General features: G+C 35.8%; 1 protein-coding gene and 1 long non-coding RNA gene across 6 annotated transcripts in view; one reads left to right on the top strand and one right to left on the bottom strand.

Annotated features, from left to right (window-relative positions):
• The window catches only part of LOC147835935 (uncharacterized), a 379,840-nt gene that overhangs the window by 270,769 nt on the left and 88,371 nt on the right, over nt 1-20,700 (top strand). The gene's annotated exons all lie outside the window — the stretch shown is intronic.
• ntrk3b (neurotrophic tyrosine kinase, receptor, type 3b) overlaps nt 1-20,700 on the bottom strand; it is a 296,050-nt gene that overhangs the window by 229,376 nt on the left and 45,974 nt on the right. For all 5 annotated transcript variants that reach the window (XR_015495428.1, XR_015495429.1, XM_087260709.1 and 2 more), the window contains exons 2-3: nt 15,826-15,900; nt 7,880-7,951 (exon numbers count right to left, since the gene is read on the bottom strand). Coding sequence is in view for 3 of the 5 variants with exons in the window: in XM_087260709.1 (XP_087116835.1) it covers nt 7,880-7,951; nt 15,826-15,900 (147 nt within the window). In the remaining 2 variants the exon portion in view is untranslated. The remainder of the gene's footprint in view (nt 1-7,879; nt 7,952-15,825; nt 15,901-20,700) is intronic.

The raw sequence follows: 20,700 nt of genomic DNA, 5'->3' as shown, positions 1-20,700 counted from the left end.
AATATGCATGATTAAAATGCATGTTTATAGCTAAAGTAAAAAAAAGAAGAAACTTTAGATCGAGAATAAATCATTTCATATTTGCCTAAAATATGCAGTACAGTTTTCTAAATTCAGTTCATATTTCCACATGAATCAATGTCAACACATACTTATTTTAATAATATTATAGCATCTAGTTAAATTACCATACTTGCAGTCATAAAAATAACTTTAAGAAACTTTTCTATAATTTATGGTAAAATATATATACAAATAAGATATGTGCACATAGCTATTGACAGATAAAAATAGAGTGCACTTAAAAAGTCTCTGGATTCCCTTGAGTTATTAGTTTGTTCTATTCTGTAATGATCTGATAATGTTTTGTCGTAATTTCAAATGAAAACCTAGTCTTTTTTCCAGGTAATGACAATATGGACTGAATAACAAATAAAAAATTGTTGTGAGTGAAAATCAACGTTAATTATCCAAATATAGATTTCTTAATGCTTCTAAATTTATTAAAAATTATTAAATAAAAGATTAAATAAATATGGCTGAAATTTTGTCTGTTCTATAAATTATGGTAAAAAATAGTCCTATATACTGTTAAAGTCAGAATTATTAGCCCCCCATTGATTTTTTTTTCTCCCAAATGATGTTTAAGAGAGCAAGGAAATTTTCATAGTATGTCTGATAATATTTTTTATTCTGGTGAAAGTCTTTTTTGTTTTATTTTGGCTAAAATAAAAGCAGTTATTAATTTTAAAAAAATATCATTTTAAAGACAAAATTATTAGCCCTTTTAGGCTATTTTTTTTTTTTTTGACTAGATATTTTTCAAGACACTTCTGTACAGCTTAAAGTGACATTTAAAGGCTTAACGAGGTTAATTAGGTTATCTAGACAGGTTAGGGTAATTAGGCAAGTTACTGTATAACGATAGTTTGTTCTGTAGACTATCAAAATATATTTAACTTAAAGGGGCGAATTATTTTGACCTTAAAATGGTTAAATAAAAATTCAAAACTGCTTTTATTCTAGACAAAATAAAAGAAATGACTTTCTCCAGATGAAAAAAACATTATCAGTCATACTGTGAAAATGTACTTGCTCTGTTCAACATAATTTGGAAAATATATAAAAAATAAGAAAAAAATTCAAAGTGGGGCTAATAATTCTGATTTCAACTGTAGATAAAAAAAGAAAATGAAACACAGAGAGTCTCAAAACCATTTTGTATGCCTATTCACCAATGTCCGTATTTATAGTGCTGTATTTAAACCATAGTAATCTGGTAGTGTTTGCTTTGCTTTGGATTTTTCAGGGTTAATTTTGCTGATATCTCGTTTGCAGTAGAGAAATACTGGGAAATCTCTGTAGACTGATGGTATTTTATGCCGTTTAGTCTTATATTCTTAAAATGTGAGCAAAATTTTGTCATCACTTTAGACATTACACAAGAGAATCATTCAAATACTTGCTCTAAAGGGACGTTGGTGAAGATTTCTTGACTCTTTTCAATTTAAAACAGTAATCTAATAAAAAGATTTTGTCAAAAAATTTTTGTTAATTTACCCAAAAACAAATTCTAAATGACAAAATCATTTAGATTATTTTAGATTTGGAAGAAATGTCAGTAGTGGTATACAGAATGAAACCAAAATGTTTTTTTTTTTTTTTTTGTAATAATAATTATGATGTAATATTTAAGAAAACATAATTATAACCCTATTAAAAGTCTTGTATCTCACTAAGCATGTACTCGGAATGTTTTAGTAAAATATTTTATTGCAATATATCCAGCTGTGGATATATATATATATATATATATATTGGCAAAATCCTGTGCCAATCAAAGTCATGTTAAAAATTAAAAACATACTTTAATATTTGTCCCTAATTGAATGGGATGTCAGAGGAGGGGGTTTGATGAACAAAGTGATATTTTAGGACATGAGAAATCACGTAGAGGAAAAAGACTTAATGAGGGAGAGCCTTTTTTTTCGCCTTCCCGAGAGGATATGACCTTTCCTCCTGCCTTACAACGGCTCCTTCAAATTTATTAGGGCCCTGTTGATATGTGGGCTGTGGAGACACAATGTCTGGCCACCCAGACTGCTCTCCGTCATTTAGCACACACAGGACGTTTAGGACACATAAAAATCCAAAAGGTCCATTCAAGTTAATATGTGGAATTAACAAGCCTTTTTTTCCTTTGGGAGCCAGAAAATCCATTGTGATAGATATTAAGAAGGCATGCTATCAGTCTAATATAACATGCATGGCATGAATTTGAAATAAATTGCTATATTTATTGTCTGCGATAATATCACCATTGTTGTCTTAACAGTGAGCTGAAATTAATGAGCATGGCGCTCAAAAAGTGAACCAAAACGCCTCCCAAGAGTCCGAAAGCATTCGCTGTGTGATGAAGCCTGTTTAATGGAGTTAGAACGACGGAATAATTCATGCTATAAAAGCATATTTGTGTTATATTTAGATGTAGTCCAGTAATATTACACAAGCAAGAGTGCCGTTTTCTTAATCACTGCATGAGCTCAATTTTGATATTGATTTTACACTGTCGTTCAGCAAAAAAAAGTTAATACTGAATGAGTTACAAATTACACACCATATTGTGTGTGTTTTTTTCCCTTTGTCAATGAAATTGGTTACAAACCAAGCTAGAGGAAAACATATGTGTGTTTTGATTTGAATCATTTGAGTGATTCATTTATAAATACAGCCATTTGCTTCATTCTGAATGAATCTACAGTTTTGAATGAATCAGTTAAATGAATGATTTGACAAATCGATGTATAAGACATGAGTTGCATCCCAAAGATGATGCTGCATGCTATGCACTGTTGTGTCAATGAAATTGGTTCCAAACCAAGCTGAGGGAAAACATTTATGTCAACAGCAACACTCAGTGTTTTGCTTCTGAATGAATCTGATTTTGAATTAATCATTGAGCGATGCATTCATAAGTATTAATTTGCTTCATTCTAAATGAATAAACTGTTTTGAATGAATCATTTGAATGATGATTTGACAAACTGATGAATAATTCATGAGATGCATCCCAAATGACACACTAAACACTATGCACTTATGCACTATGCAATATACAGTCACCTGTATACACACTAAAAGCTTATTTTGCTGCTTGTTCAAACTACTTATGTAAATAAGCTTAAACAACACAATTCTTGAAATGTTTTATGTCAACTTAATTGTTTTATGTTCAATCCATTTAGGTTTGTTAACTTAATTGATTTGTGTTGTGACCACCTCGATGAATTGTGTAGAACCCTGCATTTTTACAGTGTAGTATATGAGTTTATTGTCCTCCCAAATCGAGCGCTAAAAGTTTTTGTTGTAGATGGAATTTTAGACCATTTTCCAATCAAGGTTTAGCAGTTTCCAAATTAATGAAACAAATTAACAAATAGTATTTGCCATGAGTGGCGGCATACGTACGTAAGAGAATTTTGCAGCACAGGCTTATTGTGGATATGTACCTCCGTCGACATTTCTGGATACCACGAAATATGTACTCAGAGATATGTATGGTTGCATTTCATCTGCAAGAAATGAATGCTACATGACAGTATGACACCGCTGACAGCTTCTGTTTCTTTTTGTGTTACCAGCTGACAGCTTAACTTCATATGGCTTTTCCAGTGCTACCAGTAGCTCGCTGTGAAGGCCAGTGGATATGGGACATGGAGCGGAGTGGACCGCGACAACGGGGTTCAAGTCCTGAGAAAAACAGTTTCAGAAAGCATGTAAAGCAAAAACATAAATGACTGGCCAAAAATGTGGTAAAATCTGAAAGCGCGGTCAAATTGCATGGCTTTCCTTTTCTAGATCGCTTTTGAAAATCGGTGGGGTTTAGGTAAGGGAGTGGGTGGGTGGGTCGGTCAATCAGTTGATAGCAAGCTATTCGGCTGAAGTGTGCGTTGTTGCACCCTCTTGTGGATTTACACGAGAAGAGGACGTGCAAGAGAAATTTGGGATCATCAAAAAGTATACACAGTGGCTTCTCGTGGATACACGAAAACAAAAACTACAAGCAGATGTACCTCCAAGTTCATATTTTGTGCTTTCCAGAAGTGTAGATGGGGGTACTTATCCACAATGAACCTAGGTTGGAATTTTGTTTGCATGATATGAAATAAATAATCAAACCTCAGAGTTCGATCCTCTTCTTTCACTACATGAGCAAAGCTACGACAGTTGAGTGCTTTAGTGTTCAACAGTGCAATTTGGGACGCACCTTCAGTATGGACTTGCTCATTTTTTTATTTTTAATTAAATATATATAAAATATGTAAGTAAGTATATAAGTATATGATAATAACAGGATAATTCACCCAAAGAAGATACTTTGAAGAATGCTGGTTGATGAGACCCATTGACTTTCTACAGTGTTTATTTTTCCCCTACTTTGGAAGTCGGATGGATGCCAGCAACCAGCATTCTTCAGAATATCTTCTTTTGTGTTCAACAGAAGAAATAAACTCATGAATGTTTTAAAACCATACTACAGAGATTCAATGAGTAATTTTCCTTTATTGTGTAAACTTTACCTTAAAAAGTAGCTTAAAATATGAAGTGATCCGAGTCAAAGAGGTCTAACATCTAGAGAAAGCTATCAGTTACATTGGTCTCAGTATTTGCTCTGTACTCTCTCCATTTAATCATGTTTTGTATTTGCTGCCTGTTTTATTTCCACAATTTATTTCCGTCGGCCGTTACAATGTCAAAAGCGGCCACTTTAATCCTCTAAGAGCCGCAATTAAATAAGACATAAGCAGTCATCGTCTTTGTTACTGAAGTTCCTGACCGTATTTTTTAATGACCCCACAATTAGCATGTCCATCTGCTCTGTATGCGCTTGAAATGAACATGGGATCTTTTACTTTTTTAAGCCCATTCACAGAGTGCTTAGCCAGTTGGCTTGCCTGTAATTGAGACTATTATCACATACTCTCGAAAATCCGTATTTTGCTCTAGTTTGTGAGATGATGGCGGAAACCGAAGGTCACAGGTAGACATTTTGCTTACTGGCATGAAAGCTAAAAAAAATAAAAAATAATAAAAAGTAGTAATGAGAAAATCATGATGTTTTCTGCTAGCCATGGTAAAAAAGCATCACCATCCATTAGTTGTGCAAAGGTTAAAAGAAATGTTACAGTAGCTGACATGAAAAGTAAAAGCTATGGTCTCCAAAAGTTGTTTACCACACACGTTTCAGAAGTAAAAAATAAAAAGTGATCAGCAGGAAATTGCTTACATCTAAATGTGGACAGCTTGACCAAAACAAGTCTAAACTCACCCACAACACCAGCTATACTATTCACAACTATTGCAGTATGAACAACAAGATGCACTAAACAATCTCACCCAACACTGTTTACAAGTGCATGGAAGCAAAGACTGACCAAAGTACTTTACATAAGGCAGAGTAAGATGAAGAGACATTTATAAAAACACAGAGGTAAAACCAAGAGAAACAACAGAATAAATTTAAACATAAAGCAATCAACAAAACTATTATAATATTATATTATTAGTTTAATTAATTTAAGCCAGACTGAGCAGTTCAGTTTTTAAAGGTGATTTAAAAAAGATAATGATGGTGCTATTCTAATCTCAAGGGGCAAATTGTTTCACAACTGCAGAGGAACAAAGTTTCACCTAAACATTTTTGCCAAAAAAAAAAAAAAAAAGTGGCATTTGGCAGGTTGACTGCAAGTAAATTTACATTTTGGGTTGAACAACTCAGCAAACAATGTTGTGTTTATTAGACGTCTAATAGACATCTAAACGGGGACAGCTTGAATAAAAGAAGGCTAAACTTGGGCTGTCAGTGAAAATCTAGTAGAAATCTAAGAATAGCCCAAACTAGACTAGTCGTCAGACAGTTTAGACTTTATATATGTGGTCATTCATTTCTGTTCCTTTGATGACTAGTTTTGGCCTATTCTAAGATGTCTATTAGATTTTCACTGACAGCCCAAATTTAGCCTTGTTTTATCCAAGACGACTATGTTTGGACATCTTCTAGACATCTATTAGACATCTTTTAAAAACAAAAAATGCTTGCTGGGTATCCCTTTAATCTTGGTTAATTAACAACTATTGCAGTGTTAACAGCAATATGCATTAAACATGCGTATCTCACCCAACACTGTTTACAAATGCGTGGAAGCTAAAACTGACCAAAGTGCTGTACATAAGGCAGAGTAAGATGATGAGACAATTATAAAAACACAGAGGTAAAACCAAGAGAAACCACAGAATAAATGTAAAAATAAGGCAATCGACAAAACTATTTTAATATTGTATCATTAATATAATAAGCCAGACTGAGCAGGTCAGTTTTTAAAGGTGATTTAAAAATAGATAATGATGGTGCCAATCTAATCTCAAATTGTTCCACAACTGTGGAGGAACATAGTTTCACCTAAAAATTTTCTACCAAGTCGAATTTGGCAGGTTGACTGCAAGTAAATTAACAGCAAATTTACATTTTGGGGTCAACTACCAAGCAAACAATGTTGTGTTTAATAGACGTCTAATAGACATCTTAACGTGGACTGCTTGACTAAAACAAGGCTAAACTTGGGCTGTCAGTGAAAATTTTGTAGACATCCAAAAATAGCCCAAAACTAGATTAGTCATCAAAGAGACAGATTACACAGACGTTATATATGTGGTCATTCATTTCTGTTTATTTGATGACTTGTCTAGTTTTGGGCTATTCTTAGACGTCTATTAGATTTTCACTAACAGCCCAAGTTTAGCCTTGCTTTAGCCAAGGCGATTATGTTTAGAGGTCTGTTAGACATCTTTTTTAAAAATGCTTGCTGGGTATCCCTTTAATCTTGGTTAATCTTTTAAATCACCCACAACACCAGCAATACTAATCACAACTACTGCAGTATGAACAGCAATATGCACTAAACAATCTCACCCAACACTGTTTACAAGTGCATGAAAGCAAAGACTGGCCAAAGTGCTGTGCACAAGGCAGAGTAAGATAAGGAGACAATTATAAAACACAGATGTAAAACAAAGAGAAACAACCGAATAAATTTAAACATAAAGCAATCAACAAAACTATTATAATATTATATTATTAATATTATAAGCCAGACTAAGCAGGTCAGTTTTTAAAGTGATTCAAAAATAGATAGTGAAGGTGCTAGACTAATCTCAAGGGGCAAATAGTTCCACAACTGCGAAGGAACAAAGTTTCACCTAAAAAAAATGTTTACCAAGTCGCATTCGGCAGGTTGAGTACAAGTAAATTAACAGCAAATTTAAGTTTTGGGGTCAACAACTCTGCAAACAATGTTGTGTTTATCAGACGTCTAATAGACATCTTAACTTGGACAGCTTGGCTAAAACAAGGCTAAACTTGGGCTGTCAGTGAAAATCTGGTAGACATCCAAAAATAGCCCAAAACCAGACTAGTTGTCAAACAGACAGATTAGACTTTAGACTTTATATTTGTAGTCATTCATTTCTGTTTATTTGTTGACTAGTCTACTTTTGGCCTATTCTTAGACGTCTATTAGATTTTCACTGAAAGGCCAAATGTTAATTATGTTTAGATGTCTATTAGACATCTATTAGACATCTTTTTTTTCCTTTTTCTTTTTTTTAATGCTTGTTGGGTATCCCATTAAACTTGGTTAATCTTTTAAATCACCCACAACACCAGCTATACTATCCACAAGTATTGCAGTATGAACAGCAATGTGCACTAAACATATCTCGCCCAACACTGTTTACAAGTGTGTGGAAGCTAAGAGAATGATTCATTCAAAGGATTTACTCAGTAAGTCTTTCATCACACTCGTAGAAGACGTTTACTCACATGTAGCGGAGGTGAGGGTTCCGCGAGAATGCACGTGGCTGGATCTGCCGTAGATTGCAGTTAATTATTGTCCTGGGGGGAAAAAAGAGAGAAAATGACCATTATATGAATATGCGCGTTCAGAATTGTGTGAATGATATGGCTCATATGACCCCCATCAATCGGTGCGAATGAATTTTCCCACCAGCGTTTCTTTCAGCCACAGTTCCTCCAGTAATTTTGACTGAGGACCCTGTTGTTGGTCATTTGCACCTGGCATTGCGAGTCAATCATTCAAACCCGAGAAAGCCAACAGTTCATTAGAGCCTTGCTGCTTGATATACACCGTTTATGATGATAAACTGCAGAAGCAATCTCGCTTCACCATCTTTCCCGTCTCTTCAGAGAGTGTCATTAGAATAATGGTATCATCAGGGTCCCCAATTTCACAGCACTGAGCCGCAGCGGCAGCTGGAATGAATTGTGCATCCTAAAGACTTTGCGCACAGTCTCGGTGGCATTAATTGGTAATGACTGCATCCTTTTCATTACAGGAGTTTAATGCAAAAAGTGATTACACTCACAACACCCTTATCCGGTGAACAGTAATCAGTACAGAATTAGTTCTATTATGATGATGGCTTTATAGTCAACTCTTTTCTCAGTCATGAGAAAGATGTTGGTGGGATGTCGGCCATGTTTACACCATTTTGTTTCTCGTAACCTTTCAGCGTTTAAAAGTGTAAAAGCAAATACATGGGGGCTTATTATGTCATGGTGCTTCACACTGCATTCATGAACTTATGGGGGAGGGATTACGAGTGTGATGGATGGATAGATGGATGGATGGATGGATGGATGGATGGATGGATGGATGGATGGATGGATGGATGGGAATAGGGTTTGGTGATGTCGACCAATTTGGCATCGTACGATGTCTTTATTTTACCCTTGATGTCGACCAATTTGGCATCGTACAATGTCATTGTTTTACCCTTAAACAAATCATAAATAAATAAAAATTGTCAATCACTTTTTCCGCAGGAGAGTAGTCGGTAAAAAAGGTGCACAACCAACAGTATTTGAGGTTTTCACTAAAATTACTAAGTACAAGTGTGAAAGGGGAAGACTGAAGCAGTGTACTGATGCTGTGACACAGTACCTGATAGGTTCAAAAGATCGAAGAGTCGTTAGATAGAGACAAGATTAATTAAATATCACGTTTAACAACTATAGTGAGACGCGATCCAGCAGTATATCCTTGATGAACTCTCCGACGTGCACTGCTCTCTCGAGCTCAGATGAGCGCATGACAGTGTGTGTAGCTGTGGCTGTGTGTGTGGTCATGTGATGTGTGTTTTCAGCGGACGGAGGGCTGTTCAGAAATGCTAGGTACTGTAAAACGGGGTGTGAATGTGGATCATTTTTGTTCTAAAATGCCATTTTAACACTAAGACGTATTAGTGTAAACGGAGCCTAAGTGTGTATTTTTCGTGATCGGGTTTGCGACAGGGGCAGGGCAGAGGATCGGCGATGCCGGCTCAGAATCTTGTTGTCTATTAGCCATCGGCAATGGATGATGGCATCGTTTATCGGCCCAACCATAGATGGGGATGAACAAATAAATGGAAAGAGGGATGAATGGATGAAATAGATAAAAAGATAGATTGATGGATGGATGGATGGATGGATGGATGGATGGATGGATGGATGGATGGATGGATGGATGGATGGATGGATGGATGGATGGATGGATGGATGAAAAGTCTCTGAACAGATGAATGGATGGATGGATGGATGGATGGATGGATGGATGAGGGATTAACAAATAGATGGAAAGAGAGTTTGAAGGATGGATGGATGGATGGATGGATGGATGAAAAGTCTCTGAATAGATAAATGGATAAACTAAGATGAGTGGATGGATGGATGGATGGATGAATAAGGGATGAACAAATAGATGGAAAGAGAGTTTAAAGGATGGATGGATGGATGGGTGGATAGATGGATCAAAAGTCTCTGAACAGATAAATAGATAAACTAAGATGAGTGGATGGATGGATGAATAATTAAGGGATGAACAAATAGATGGAAAGAGAGTTGGATGAATGGATTGATAGATGGATGGATGGATGGATAAGAAATCTCTGAACAGATGAATGGATAAACGAAGATGAGTGGATGGATGGATGGAAAAGGGATGAACAAACAGATGGAAAGAGTTTGAAGGATGGATGGATGGATGGATAAAAAGTCTCTGAACAGATGAATGGATAAACTAAGATGAGTGGATGGATGGATAAGGGATGAACAAATAGATGGAAAGAGAGTTGGATGGATGGATGGATAAAAAGTCTCTGAACAGATGAATGGATAAACGAAGATGAGTGGATTGATGGATTGTTGGATGGATGGATGAGAAGTCTCTGAACAGATGAATGGATAAACGAAGATGAGTGGATGGATGGATGGATGGATAGGGGGTGAACAAACAGATGGAAAGAGTTTGAAGGATGGATGGATGGATGGATGGATGGATGGATGAATGGATGGATGGAGGGATGAAAAGTCTCTGAACAGATAAATGGATAAACTAAGATGAGTGGATGGATGGATGGATGGATAAGGGATGAACAAATAGATGGAAAGAGAGTTGGATAAATGGATTGATGGATGGATGGATGGATGGATAAGAAGTCTCTGAACAGATGAATGGATAAACGAAGATGAGTGGATGGATGGATGGATGGATGTTTGGATGATGGTTTATTACGTTATGGTCCTTCACTCTGCATGCGTGAACTTGTGGGGGAGGGATTACAAGTGTGGGCAGATATTTGAATCTGGCACTGCAGCAGTGGTGCTTCTGTATGAGCTCCTGAACTCCCTATGAGCAAGTTGAGGATCGCTACCTGATATTTGAGCTAGAAAAAGCTCAAATTTGTTTTTTTGTTTTCTTACTTCTTTTTTTTTTACTTTGATAAATGGACTTTTAGATTGAAGAAAATATCAATGATGGATGGATGAATGAACTGTCATTGGGGAAAAATCCTTTGAAAAATGTATTGCCATTTTCCATGAAGGAAAGTGAATATCTACTATGAATGAATGGATAGATTGATAGTCAGAAAGGTAAATTCTTTGGACAAATTAATAAATAAAATCTATTGGATGGACAGTCAGATGAATTAACTCTATAGATGGATAAGTATGGATGAATGGATGGATGGATGGATGGATGGATGGATGGATGAAAACTGAACAGATAGATGAATGGATGGGTGGATAGATAGATAATAGATGAACAAATAGATGGAAAGATGGATGGATGGATAATAGATGAACAAGTAAATGGAAAGATAGATGGATGGATGGATGGATGGATGGATGGATGGATGGATGAAAAGTATCTGAATAGAAATCTGTAAACAGAAAGATGGATAAAACTACAAGGAAAATATGGACAAACAGATGTCTAAAATCCTTCGATGCATAGAGAAATTTTATGATGGATGGATGAAATCTATAATAGATAGACAAAACTGTACAGCAAATCACCACTGTGCAGCAAACAAACTCTCAGCTTACTCATCATAACCCCGCAGGTGAGCTGAGAGATGGTATGACTCAACTGAACCATGCTAAACCTTCACACACAAGTCTGGGCTTCATCTGTCTGCTTACATAATGTTGCTGTCTATATTGGATATGCTTAAAAACATGTGCAGAGATCAACACAGCTGATGACCTTTAGTGATACCTCAGAGTAATATAGAGGCCTGAAGGTCAGATCTGCTCCTCAGCATGAATGAAACTAGGAGAGCCCACCATCAGTAGAAGACAGAGCAGTGTTAATGAGGAAATGCAAATGGAGAGATGGGGATGGTCCGTTCTGGATCAAGGGGAAGTCAGTTTTCAGGGATCAATAGGGAAAAAGATGGAAGAGCTTGACAGAGATGAAGAAAAGGAATAATAAAAGTCTGTAGGAGGTCTGGATCTCCAGCAGATGGTCTAATCATTTCCCCCCCATATAATCCTTTTCATCTTTTATTTACCTCAATGATATATAGAGAGATATGGAGAGAGACCAAACTATTAAATTCAGTTGCTGTTTAATTGCACTCAATGATTTTCTTTTCATTAAAGTTTATATCTAATAATAAAAAACATGTTTCAGCTTCAGCTAATTATGTTGTGGCTTTTCATATCTTGTTTTTACACTTTAAAATAATTAAACAGGTTAAGTAAAATACAATGAATATTCAGACTTACAGTTGAAGTCAAATTTTTTACAGTATTTCTGTCATGAACAGTCTCAGGATTTTGTATGGTAATGAATATAGTTGTGTTGAGGTATTTGGTCTTGGCGGAATCAAATTAATCAGTCATTGCAAATGAGTTATTAAAGCTATTATGTATTATGAATACACTAGTCAAGCCGAATAGTGTAGTGCCTTTGACTTGATTTGCTCACCAAATTCTCTGTGTTGTCAGATGGCAGTATGTACATTTAGACAAAATCTGATTAATTTACAGCATTTAATTGAAACGTTTTATTTCAGTGGGCTTTTAACAATCAAGCAAACAAACAAAGGGTTACATTAAAATTGATTTGACAATCTTGAAACCATCCCTGTCATTCTCCCTCTCTTCTTAAATGGGATGGTGGACCAAATTAAAGGTTTGGCCCTATCTCTGGACTAAAATCAACCACAACCACGTTTTACATGAATTTGGGCTGTGTTAATTAATTGAAATCATATCAAAATCATAATTTGGACATGCAGGATTTCTAAATCGCCTTACAACTTTATAAATCGACTTATAACTTACAACCTTGCAACGAGCCTAAACAGAGAGCAACAACAGGAGATGAACTCCTGCATGATGAGTTCTGCACAGGAGGACTTGGTGCCAAAAAAAAGTCAACATCTGTGGTGTGGGATTGTTTTGGAAGCAGGAAGGCTGATGTAACGCAGAACCAGGTAATTTGTAAGTCAGTCATATATTGCCTCTAAAAGCGTGTATATTTGCGTAAGGCATGTAGCTTCCTTCAGCATTTTCAACGCGTTCAGCACGCTCGTTCCTTTGTCATTTGTCCATGCTTGGCAACCATCAACCGTTTTCTCAGAGTATGGCAAACTAACAAAACATTTGTGTAGCTTCGATACAAGTTTTATTTATGGAAAAAAAACTAAAAAACAATGGGTGTTTGGGTGTCCTGTGTTTGTCTGGGGTAATTGGTCCACCGAAATATGTGTATTCCATACAAAGTATGAAACTGATTGGTCAGTTTGTCACGTGACTCGCGGTGCGGCATTCTTAAAAGTTCAATTTAATGTTAGTCTGAAAAACTATTTTTTCAACTGGGTGGGCCTGTAATCCATAGACACATAGCCCCCGCTGTGGCCGTCGACATAGCTGACGTGCACCTCTCAAAAAATGTACACGTCGCAATGACACGTAGCGCAAGCTCTGTGATTGGTCGGCTTGGTAGCAATGACGAGTGTGGACGGAACCGAGAGCCGCGCGAGTCCATTGGAGAGAGTGCATACAAGTGTCAAGTCCCGTGATGGAGCTTCAGATGGAAAGTTTTGTTTTGTGTTTACATTATGGTTAGTTGGAATAAAGTTGTTGCACATCTGCCGGTTCCCGCCTCAAAATGAGCGAGTTTGAGCCACTTGTACATTATGGAAGCATTCAGAAAAAAAAAAAAACACCAGCGAGGGTCATGCCGATTACTCGACACAGAAGTATAAACCAGGCTTTAGTCTATTTGTTTTGCCATAGGTACGATACAATTTGTTTCACCTCTACTAGGTGAATTTTTTTTTGCCTTTTGTCTGTTTCAGAGACATGTTATAAGTCTTTGATAAAGATTTTATTATTTTTCTTTGCAAATATGTTTCAGATTCCCACTGTAAAACGTCTGTGTGTGTCACAATTGTTATTAAAAACGAAATTGCAATATTGTTCAAGAAAATTGTGATAAGTTTCTTTTGCCCATATTGCACAGGCCTAATTTGGGTTAATGAATAAATAAATGTTTTACTGTAACAAAATGAACAACGCCAAATGAATAATGATTACAATATAAATGTGTAAGCATGGTGCAAGAAATATCCAACCCATGCTCATTTTGAAAACGTAGTCCCGTGGATATTTCTGGAGACCGCGAATTATGTAGCCGGAGGTCTGTATGGCTTCATTTAATTTTTTAAGCAAAAGCTATGGGCGGTATGACACCATTCAACCAGTTTGTCCAGTTAGCTCGTTGTGTACTTCGGCGGACTTGAGACGCAGAGAGGAGCTGACCACGGCAACGATGACGGGATTCAAGTCCAGGGAAGAGCGGTTCCAGAAGTCAGGTAAGACAAAAACAGAATTAAAAAAATAAAGTGAATGAGTTCATAACAGGAAGTAAGCGGGTGGGCAGGTCAATTGGTAAAATTGGTTAGGTTCAGGGATGGATAAGGGTGGGTCAGCCGATTGGCCGGTCGCCCAGTCAATCATTCAGCCAGTCAGACAGACGACTGTTCGACAGCGGCCTCTGGTGGGTTTACACGTGAACGTGAACGGCACTTATGAGAGAGACCTTTGAGAGGCGAAAAAGCGCACACAGTGGCCGCTCGTGGATTTGCGAAAGCAAAAACTGCAAAAATATGTACCTCTCGGGACATATTTCACAGTCTCCAGAAGTGTCCACGGGACTACGTTTTCAGAATGAGTATGGGTTGGAAATATCCCATGTGGGTTTCTGTATGGGTTTGGCCCTATGGAGCAATTTTTTCAACAAAGTGCCCCTTAAGCTACAGTACATTTCACGTACATGTACAGAAATTTACAGACGCATAGAATTTCCCAATATCTACAAAACAGTCTCTTGGAGCGAGATCTGAAAACCAACAGGAAGCTGTTTATTTACCATTTTATCCACCAAAATGTGAAAATTTTGCCATTTTCAAGCATTCTAATTTGATAAACACTTCCTGGGGATTTAGTTAGGTCAATGGAAAATTTGGCCTGAGTAATCTGAAGGAATTTGCAACAAACAAATTAAGTTGAACATTGCTACGTTGAATTTGTTTGTTTTGCTACCACTTGCCTTAAAAAATTTAGTAAATCCCGTGAATAATTTTTTTTTTCGTTGCACTACGATTGACAAAGCATATATTTAAAGGAGAAATTGCAAAAGGCACAAAATAAATTAGTACGAATAATTTTAAAAATGCATCCTAGAGCACATTTGCACAAAGAGTTTTTAACAAATTAGGTATGTTAACTGTTAGTAATAGAGTGTGTTTTTTAAAACTGGAAATGGTACGAAAAATGTTTAATAATGTGGTTCGTAGTTATTTGATGAACTATTTTCAAATGGTGAGGCAACAGCATTCATACAGTAGTAGGAGTTGGGATTTTAATATTTGTTTATTTAAATTTAGAAGTTTAGTGGGGAAAAATATGTTTTTATATACAAAATGCAATTATGTGGAACAAACTACCAAAATCAATCAAGGAAATAAAAGATTTAAGGTCGTTCAAAAAAGCTATCAAAAGATGGTTGTTTGATGAGGATAATTAGTTTGCATGGTGGAATTGGATGTTTTAATTTATATGTTACTTGAGTGTGAATAGGGTTGCGGCTGGAAGGCCATTAGCTGTGTAGAACATGTGCTGGATAAGTTGACTGTTCGTACCGCTGTGGCGACTGTTTGTTTTATTCTTCATTAGTATTTTGAAGCCATACATTGTTTTTATTTAACAGAGCACCACAATGGAAATAAGCCCAGGGCTTTATTGTGTTTTTATCCTCGACAGTTTTTTTTAACAAAGTGTATGGAATACTTTTTGTACAGTTTGTCTAAAATCTGTCAAATAAAATTCAATTCAATTCAATTCAATTAGTCTCTAATTCAATCAGATTTCAATGTAAAACACATTGATTGGATCAGTTTTTGAATACTCACAGTCTCTGGAGTCCTGTGTAGAGCTCCATGTCGACATCCCTAAGAATCTGCAATCCAGTCCAGTTCTCTATGTGTCTGTGAAAGAAGAAGAGGGAATATTGAAAACACCACCATTACCGCAATTTATTCAAGCAGGGGATATGTGTTTTTCCGCTTGATGGCCGGGGCAGGAACCCAAAGGGAGGCCCCTGGAGTCTTGAAAAATGTATCATAGTTGAGCGAGCGCCCGCGAAACACTGGTGTGCTGGAGAGGCAGATGGCCTAAGGGTGTGATTGCTTGCAAAACCACACTGTGAAATAATTAGCAAAACAATTTGTTTCTCCCTAGACTGTAAGGTCAGATGTATAGAACGTGTGGGAAACGCAAAGATAATTACCATGGATACGATGTAGGATAATCAGAGACACAAGTCGGCTTGTATAACTGAGAGCAGTGATCAATGTAACACTCAGTGAACATAATGCCGATAATAAAACAAACAGCGCACTCATTATATCAGCGTATTTTCATTTGCACCAAAGGATTTACGCTAATGATTCAAAAAGCTTGAGGTCAATAAGATTTGTTTTGTGAAAGTAATGAATACTTTGGTAACGCTTTAGTTTAAGTCCCCATTCACGGGATTAACAAGCTTAATAAACTACCAATTAACTGTTTATTAATAGTTAGTAAGGTATTGGTTGGGTTTAGGTTTTATGGATGTAGAATTAGATCAACTACTAATAAACAGTAATATCTTAATAATAAGCAGGTAATAAGCCAGTAGTTAATAGCATGAGTTGTGACCTGAACTAAAGTGTTATCAATACTTTTTTTTTTTTAGCAAGTGACTTGAAAAGTTAAATGTTATCTCTTTCATTAGGTATCCTACAAAAAAAAAGATTTACCACAAAATAATTAAGAAGCAAAAGCTGTTTTGAACATTAATAATAAGAAGAAATGTTTGCTAAAACATTATATTAGGATGATTTCTGAAGGATCATTTAACATTTAGACTGGACAAATTATGCTGAATTAACATTTTCAAATGCATTTCAATGGAAAATTGTTATGTTACATTGGATTAAAATGTTGTAATATTTCTCTTTATTATTTTTTTTATATATATTTTATTGCACAGACAGCTTAAATGGCACCCTAGGCAAAACCACCCCAAACATACCCCCTCCCAATCTATTAAGAAATAAATACACTATGTGGATGACTTTATATATATATATATATATATATATATATATATATATATATATATATATATATATATATATGTTTTAAATATTTAAATATACATTTTAAATATATACATTTAAAATAATAATTATAAATACATTCAAATATATATTTTTTATTTTCAACAAATATTACAATTTATTTATTATTATTATTATTATTATTATTATACAATTATTATTCTAAATAAATTACAGACATCAATCCTAAATGTAACTGAAAAACAATGTAAAGACACAACTGGAGTAATATTCTAAGACTTTTGCATGAATATTAATTATGACAGTTCTATAGAATACAAAAATATATATGTTTTATAGAATTATCTGTTGTCTTAGACCCGACTTATGGCCGAGAAATAGTGTTATGAAGTCTTGGCTTCCTCCCTGACTCATATTCCTCCTTTCTGCATCATAGCCATGCTTAATCAAAGTAACATCATCATCAGATGATATAAACTAGTTTTGTTGATTTGCGTGACGACGCATATTGATGTGCATGTAAACAACCAGGATCAGGAGCAGCATGTGTGAGGCGAACGGCAATGCCTTTCTGCGAACATGCATCAATTTGTTTTCACCAGTGTTGTTTCATTGCACATAAATAATAACAAACTGAAAATGTGAATAGCCCTAATCACCTTTATTCTGGGATAACCACACTAAATTAATACACTTGCGCAAAGTAAATATTATCTCAATGCTTTTACTAGGGCACTTTTTTTTTTTTTTGCACCATCTCCCCATGCCGCCCCCAGCAAGATGCCACCCTGGGCGATCGCCCATATTGCCCATGCCTAAATCCGCCACTGGATAAAACACAACAGAGAACAACACATTTTTCTTAGCTCAAGTTTAAACTTAAACGATTCAACCTTATACACCCACCCACAAACCCCTTGGGAAAAATGTGAATCAAATGAGAAATCTATATAGACGCTTTCAAATGTACACAGAATAACAATGAAACTATATTTTAAAGTATCAGTATCAAGGTCAATATTTCTGTTTTTACTGTATTTTGGATTAAATATATTCAAATTTAGTGAACATGAGATGCTTTTAAAAAGTATAAAAATATCTTAGGAGTGACACAGCTGCTCAGTGGTTAGCACTGTCACCTCAACTTGGTCAGTTGCCATTTCAGTGTGAGTTTGCATGTTCTTCCCATGTTGGCATGGGTTTCCAATGACATGTGATATAGGTGAATTGAATAAACTAAAATTGGTCGTAGTGTGATTAAGTGTGTGCATGGGTGTTTCTCAGTACTGGGTTGCAGCTGGAAGGGCATCCACTGTGTAAAACATATCCGGGAATAGATGGCGGTTCATTCCGCTGTGGTGACCCCTGATGAGTAAAGGAAATAAAGGAAAATTAAATAATTAATCTATTTAAAAACTGGCTTAAATACTGAGAGTTACGTTTCTTAGGTTTAGGCTATGCAAAACATTTGAATAATTCAAGTAAAAAGACAAAGTTCCTCTTTCAGTGAGAATATTTTTTCCTCCATTTATTGTCTACCAGAGAGGGCAAAAAAACGCAGTATGATTTCTTAGAAAAAGATAATAGAACACCTCTCTTGAGGAAGCCACATGACTGAAGGTGTCATTTATTTCAGTGGTGACAGTATAGTTTTTTGTGCTGGATGTGTTATGTGCTGATGTTTAACATTTAAGGGTTGAGGTTTTATTAAAAAAAAAAAAAAAAAGAAGCTACCTGAGTATTAGCAATAGTGAATGTGCTTACATGCACAACAAACTGATGAGAGCTATCAGAAAGGAACACATTTTAAACACCAGGAAATGCAAGAAATCAACAGTTTTCAAATGCACGTCATTAAAAATGTAGTACACACAAAAACATCATCTTTTTGAAGAGCACACTATATATAGTGCAGGCTAACTATATATCCACCACATACATAACACCTTTACTTTCTGATTTTGACTGTAATGTAATAACGTGCACCTTTTCAAAAGCTGCTTTGAGACAGTAATTATTGTGAAAAGTGTTATACAAATAAGCTTGAAATGAATCTATGCACAGCTAGAGTTTTAAAGCCAACAATAACCTTCTGATGAAAGCTTTATGTGAGTATTTTCAATTTCACAAGGTTGTTTATACATCATCGATGTTGTAATGTAATTACAAAACATTGAGTTAAATAGACTTAAGCACTCATTTAGTTGTTCAAGCGTAAAATGAGATGAAAGACCGTGGTAACCACTAACGCCGTCAGAAGCAACAGGTGCAGAAATTCCATTGAAAATACAGGGTTAAAATAAACTGTCATATTTTAAAGACATGGCGGGGGGGAAGTGGAATTTAATGCAGTGTTTCTTGTCTAATCTGAGACCCACTTCATATTGTATATCTAACAGGCAATGAAGATTGTTGATTTTTAAATTAAAAGTGACAATTTTGTAATGGAAAGACAGTTCACCGGAAGCCGCTGGGCTGCCTGGCTGAAAATCAAAACTTTGTGTGCATATAGCCCATTGAATTGAATATTCCTCTGTCAATCATGTTATCAAATCATAAACAAAAATAAATACTCTATATGTTCAGTAAAAAATTTTAAAATAGAGATGTCAATTAGGTTTACCGTTGTATTTATTACATTTAAATTTGAACTGACACTTCACAACCGTTGAAGGTGCTGAATGCAAGTTTTGTACTTTTCTAAAGCATAAAAGTACCATAATATGTTTGCAGATATTTGAGAAACATGCTAAGTGAACATTCTTGTTTATGTAACCCTGTCGGTCCAACACCACCCAACCCGCTCCGAGCTGGGATTGATCCGGCAACCTTCCGCATGGGAGTTGGTTGCTCTAACAAGGAGGCTAAAGACCATGGCCTCTAGCCATTGTCGCTAGAGCACCTTTAGTGGTCAGAGGAGTGAGGTTTACCTGCACAGCACTCACTAGCTGGCCTCCTTTACACTTATCTGAAAACAATGCTAATATTCTGCTTTGAAAATGTGCGTTACTTGCTGGAAAGGATGTCTTTGTTTTGGTTCTTTTAACCCGCCCATTGCCACTTTAGCCAATTATATTTCACCACCCCAGGTTACCTGTATGGAAACCAGCATATTTGCTTTGTTCAGTGAGGAAGGCTCTCAAAGCATGTGCCCTTGACCGAAAATGCAACCTCCGCTGGAATGTAACAGCCCTGAAATGAGACACAGATTCAGAGTTCCACCTGAGATGGTTATTGATTAGCAAGTAAAGCCATGTCCTAACAACACACTATGTGACAAGATTTGCAGCGATAAGCAATTTGGCTGTTTGCACCAGACAAAGCTCGACAGAAAAATTAAATACAGCCATTCAGAAGCACACAATAGTGCACTCACTGCACTCCAATGAAATGGTAGGTTTATAATCTAAATAATACATATTAAACCTCTTTAACATTATTTTATGTACATGCTGAATCACTGATATGTGTTGGTCACCGTTCTGAAGTTCAATTTCAAACGCTTTATTTTATTTTCACGATCTGAGGTAAACGATCTAACTACAAAAGTGTGTTGTTTTCCGAATAGGTTTGTCCGTGCTTTCAGTATATTTTTATTTATTTATTCTTTATAAATACCTGAAGTGTGTTTTAATTTGTCCTGGCTTCAATACGGTACAATGT

This window comes from Danio rerio, chromosome 7, assembly GCF_052040795.2.
Source record: "Danio rerio strain M-AB ecotype USA chromosome 7, GRCz13ab, whole genome shotgun sequence".
NCBI lineage: Eukaryota > Metazoa > Chordata > Actinopteri > Cypriniformes > Danionidae > Danio > Danio rerio.
This window is presented reverse-complemented; position numbering and strand designations above follow the sequence as displayed.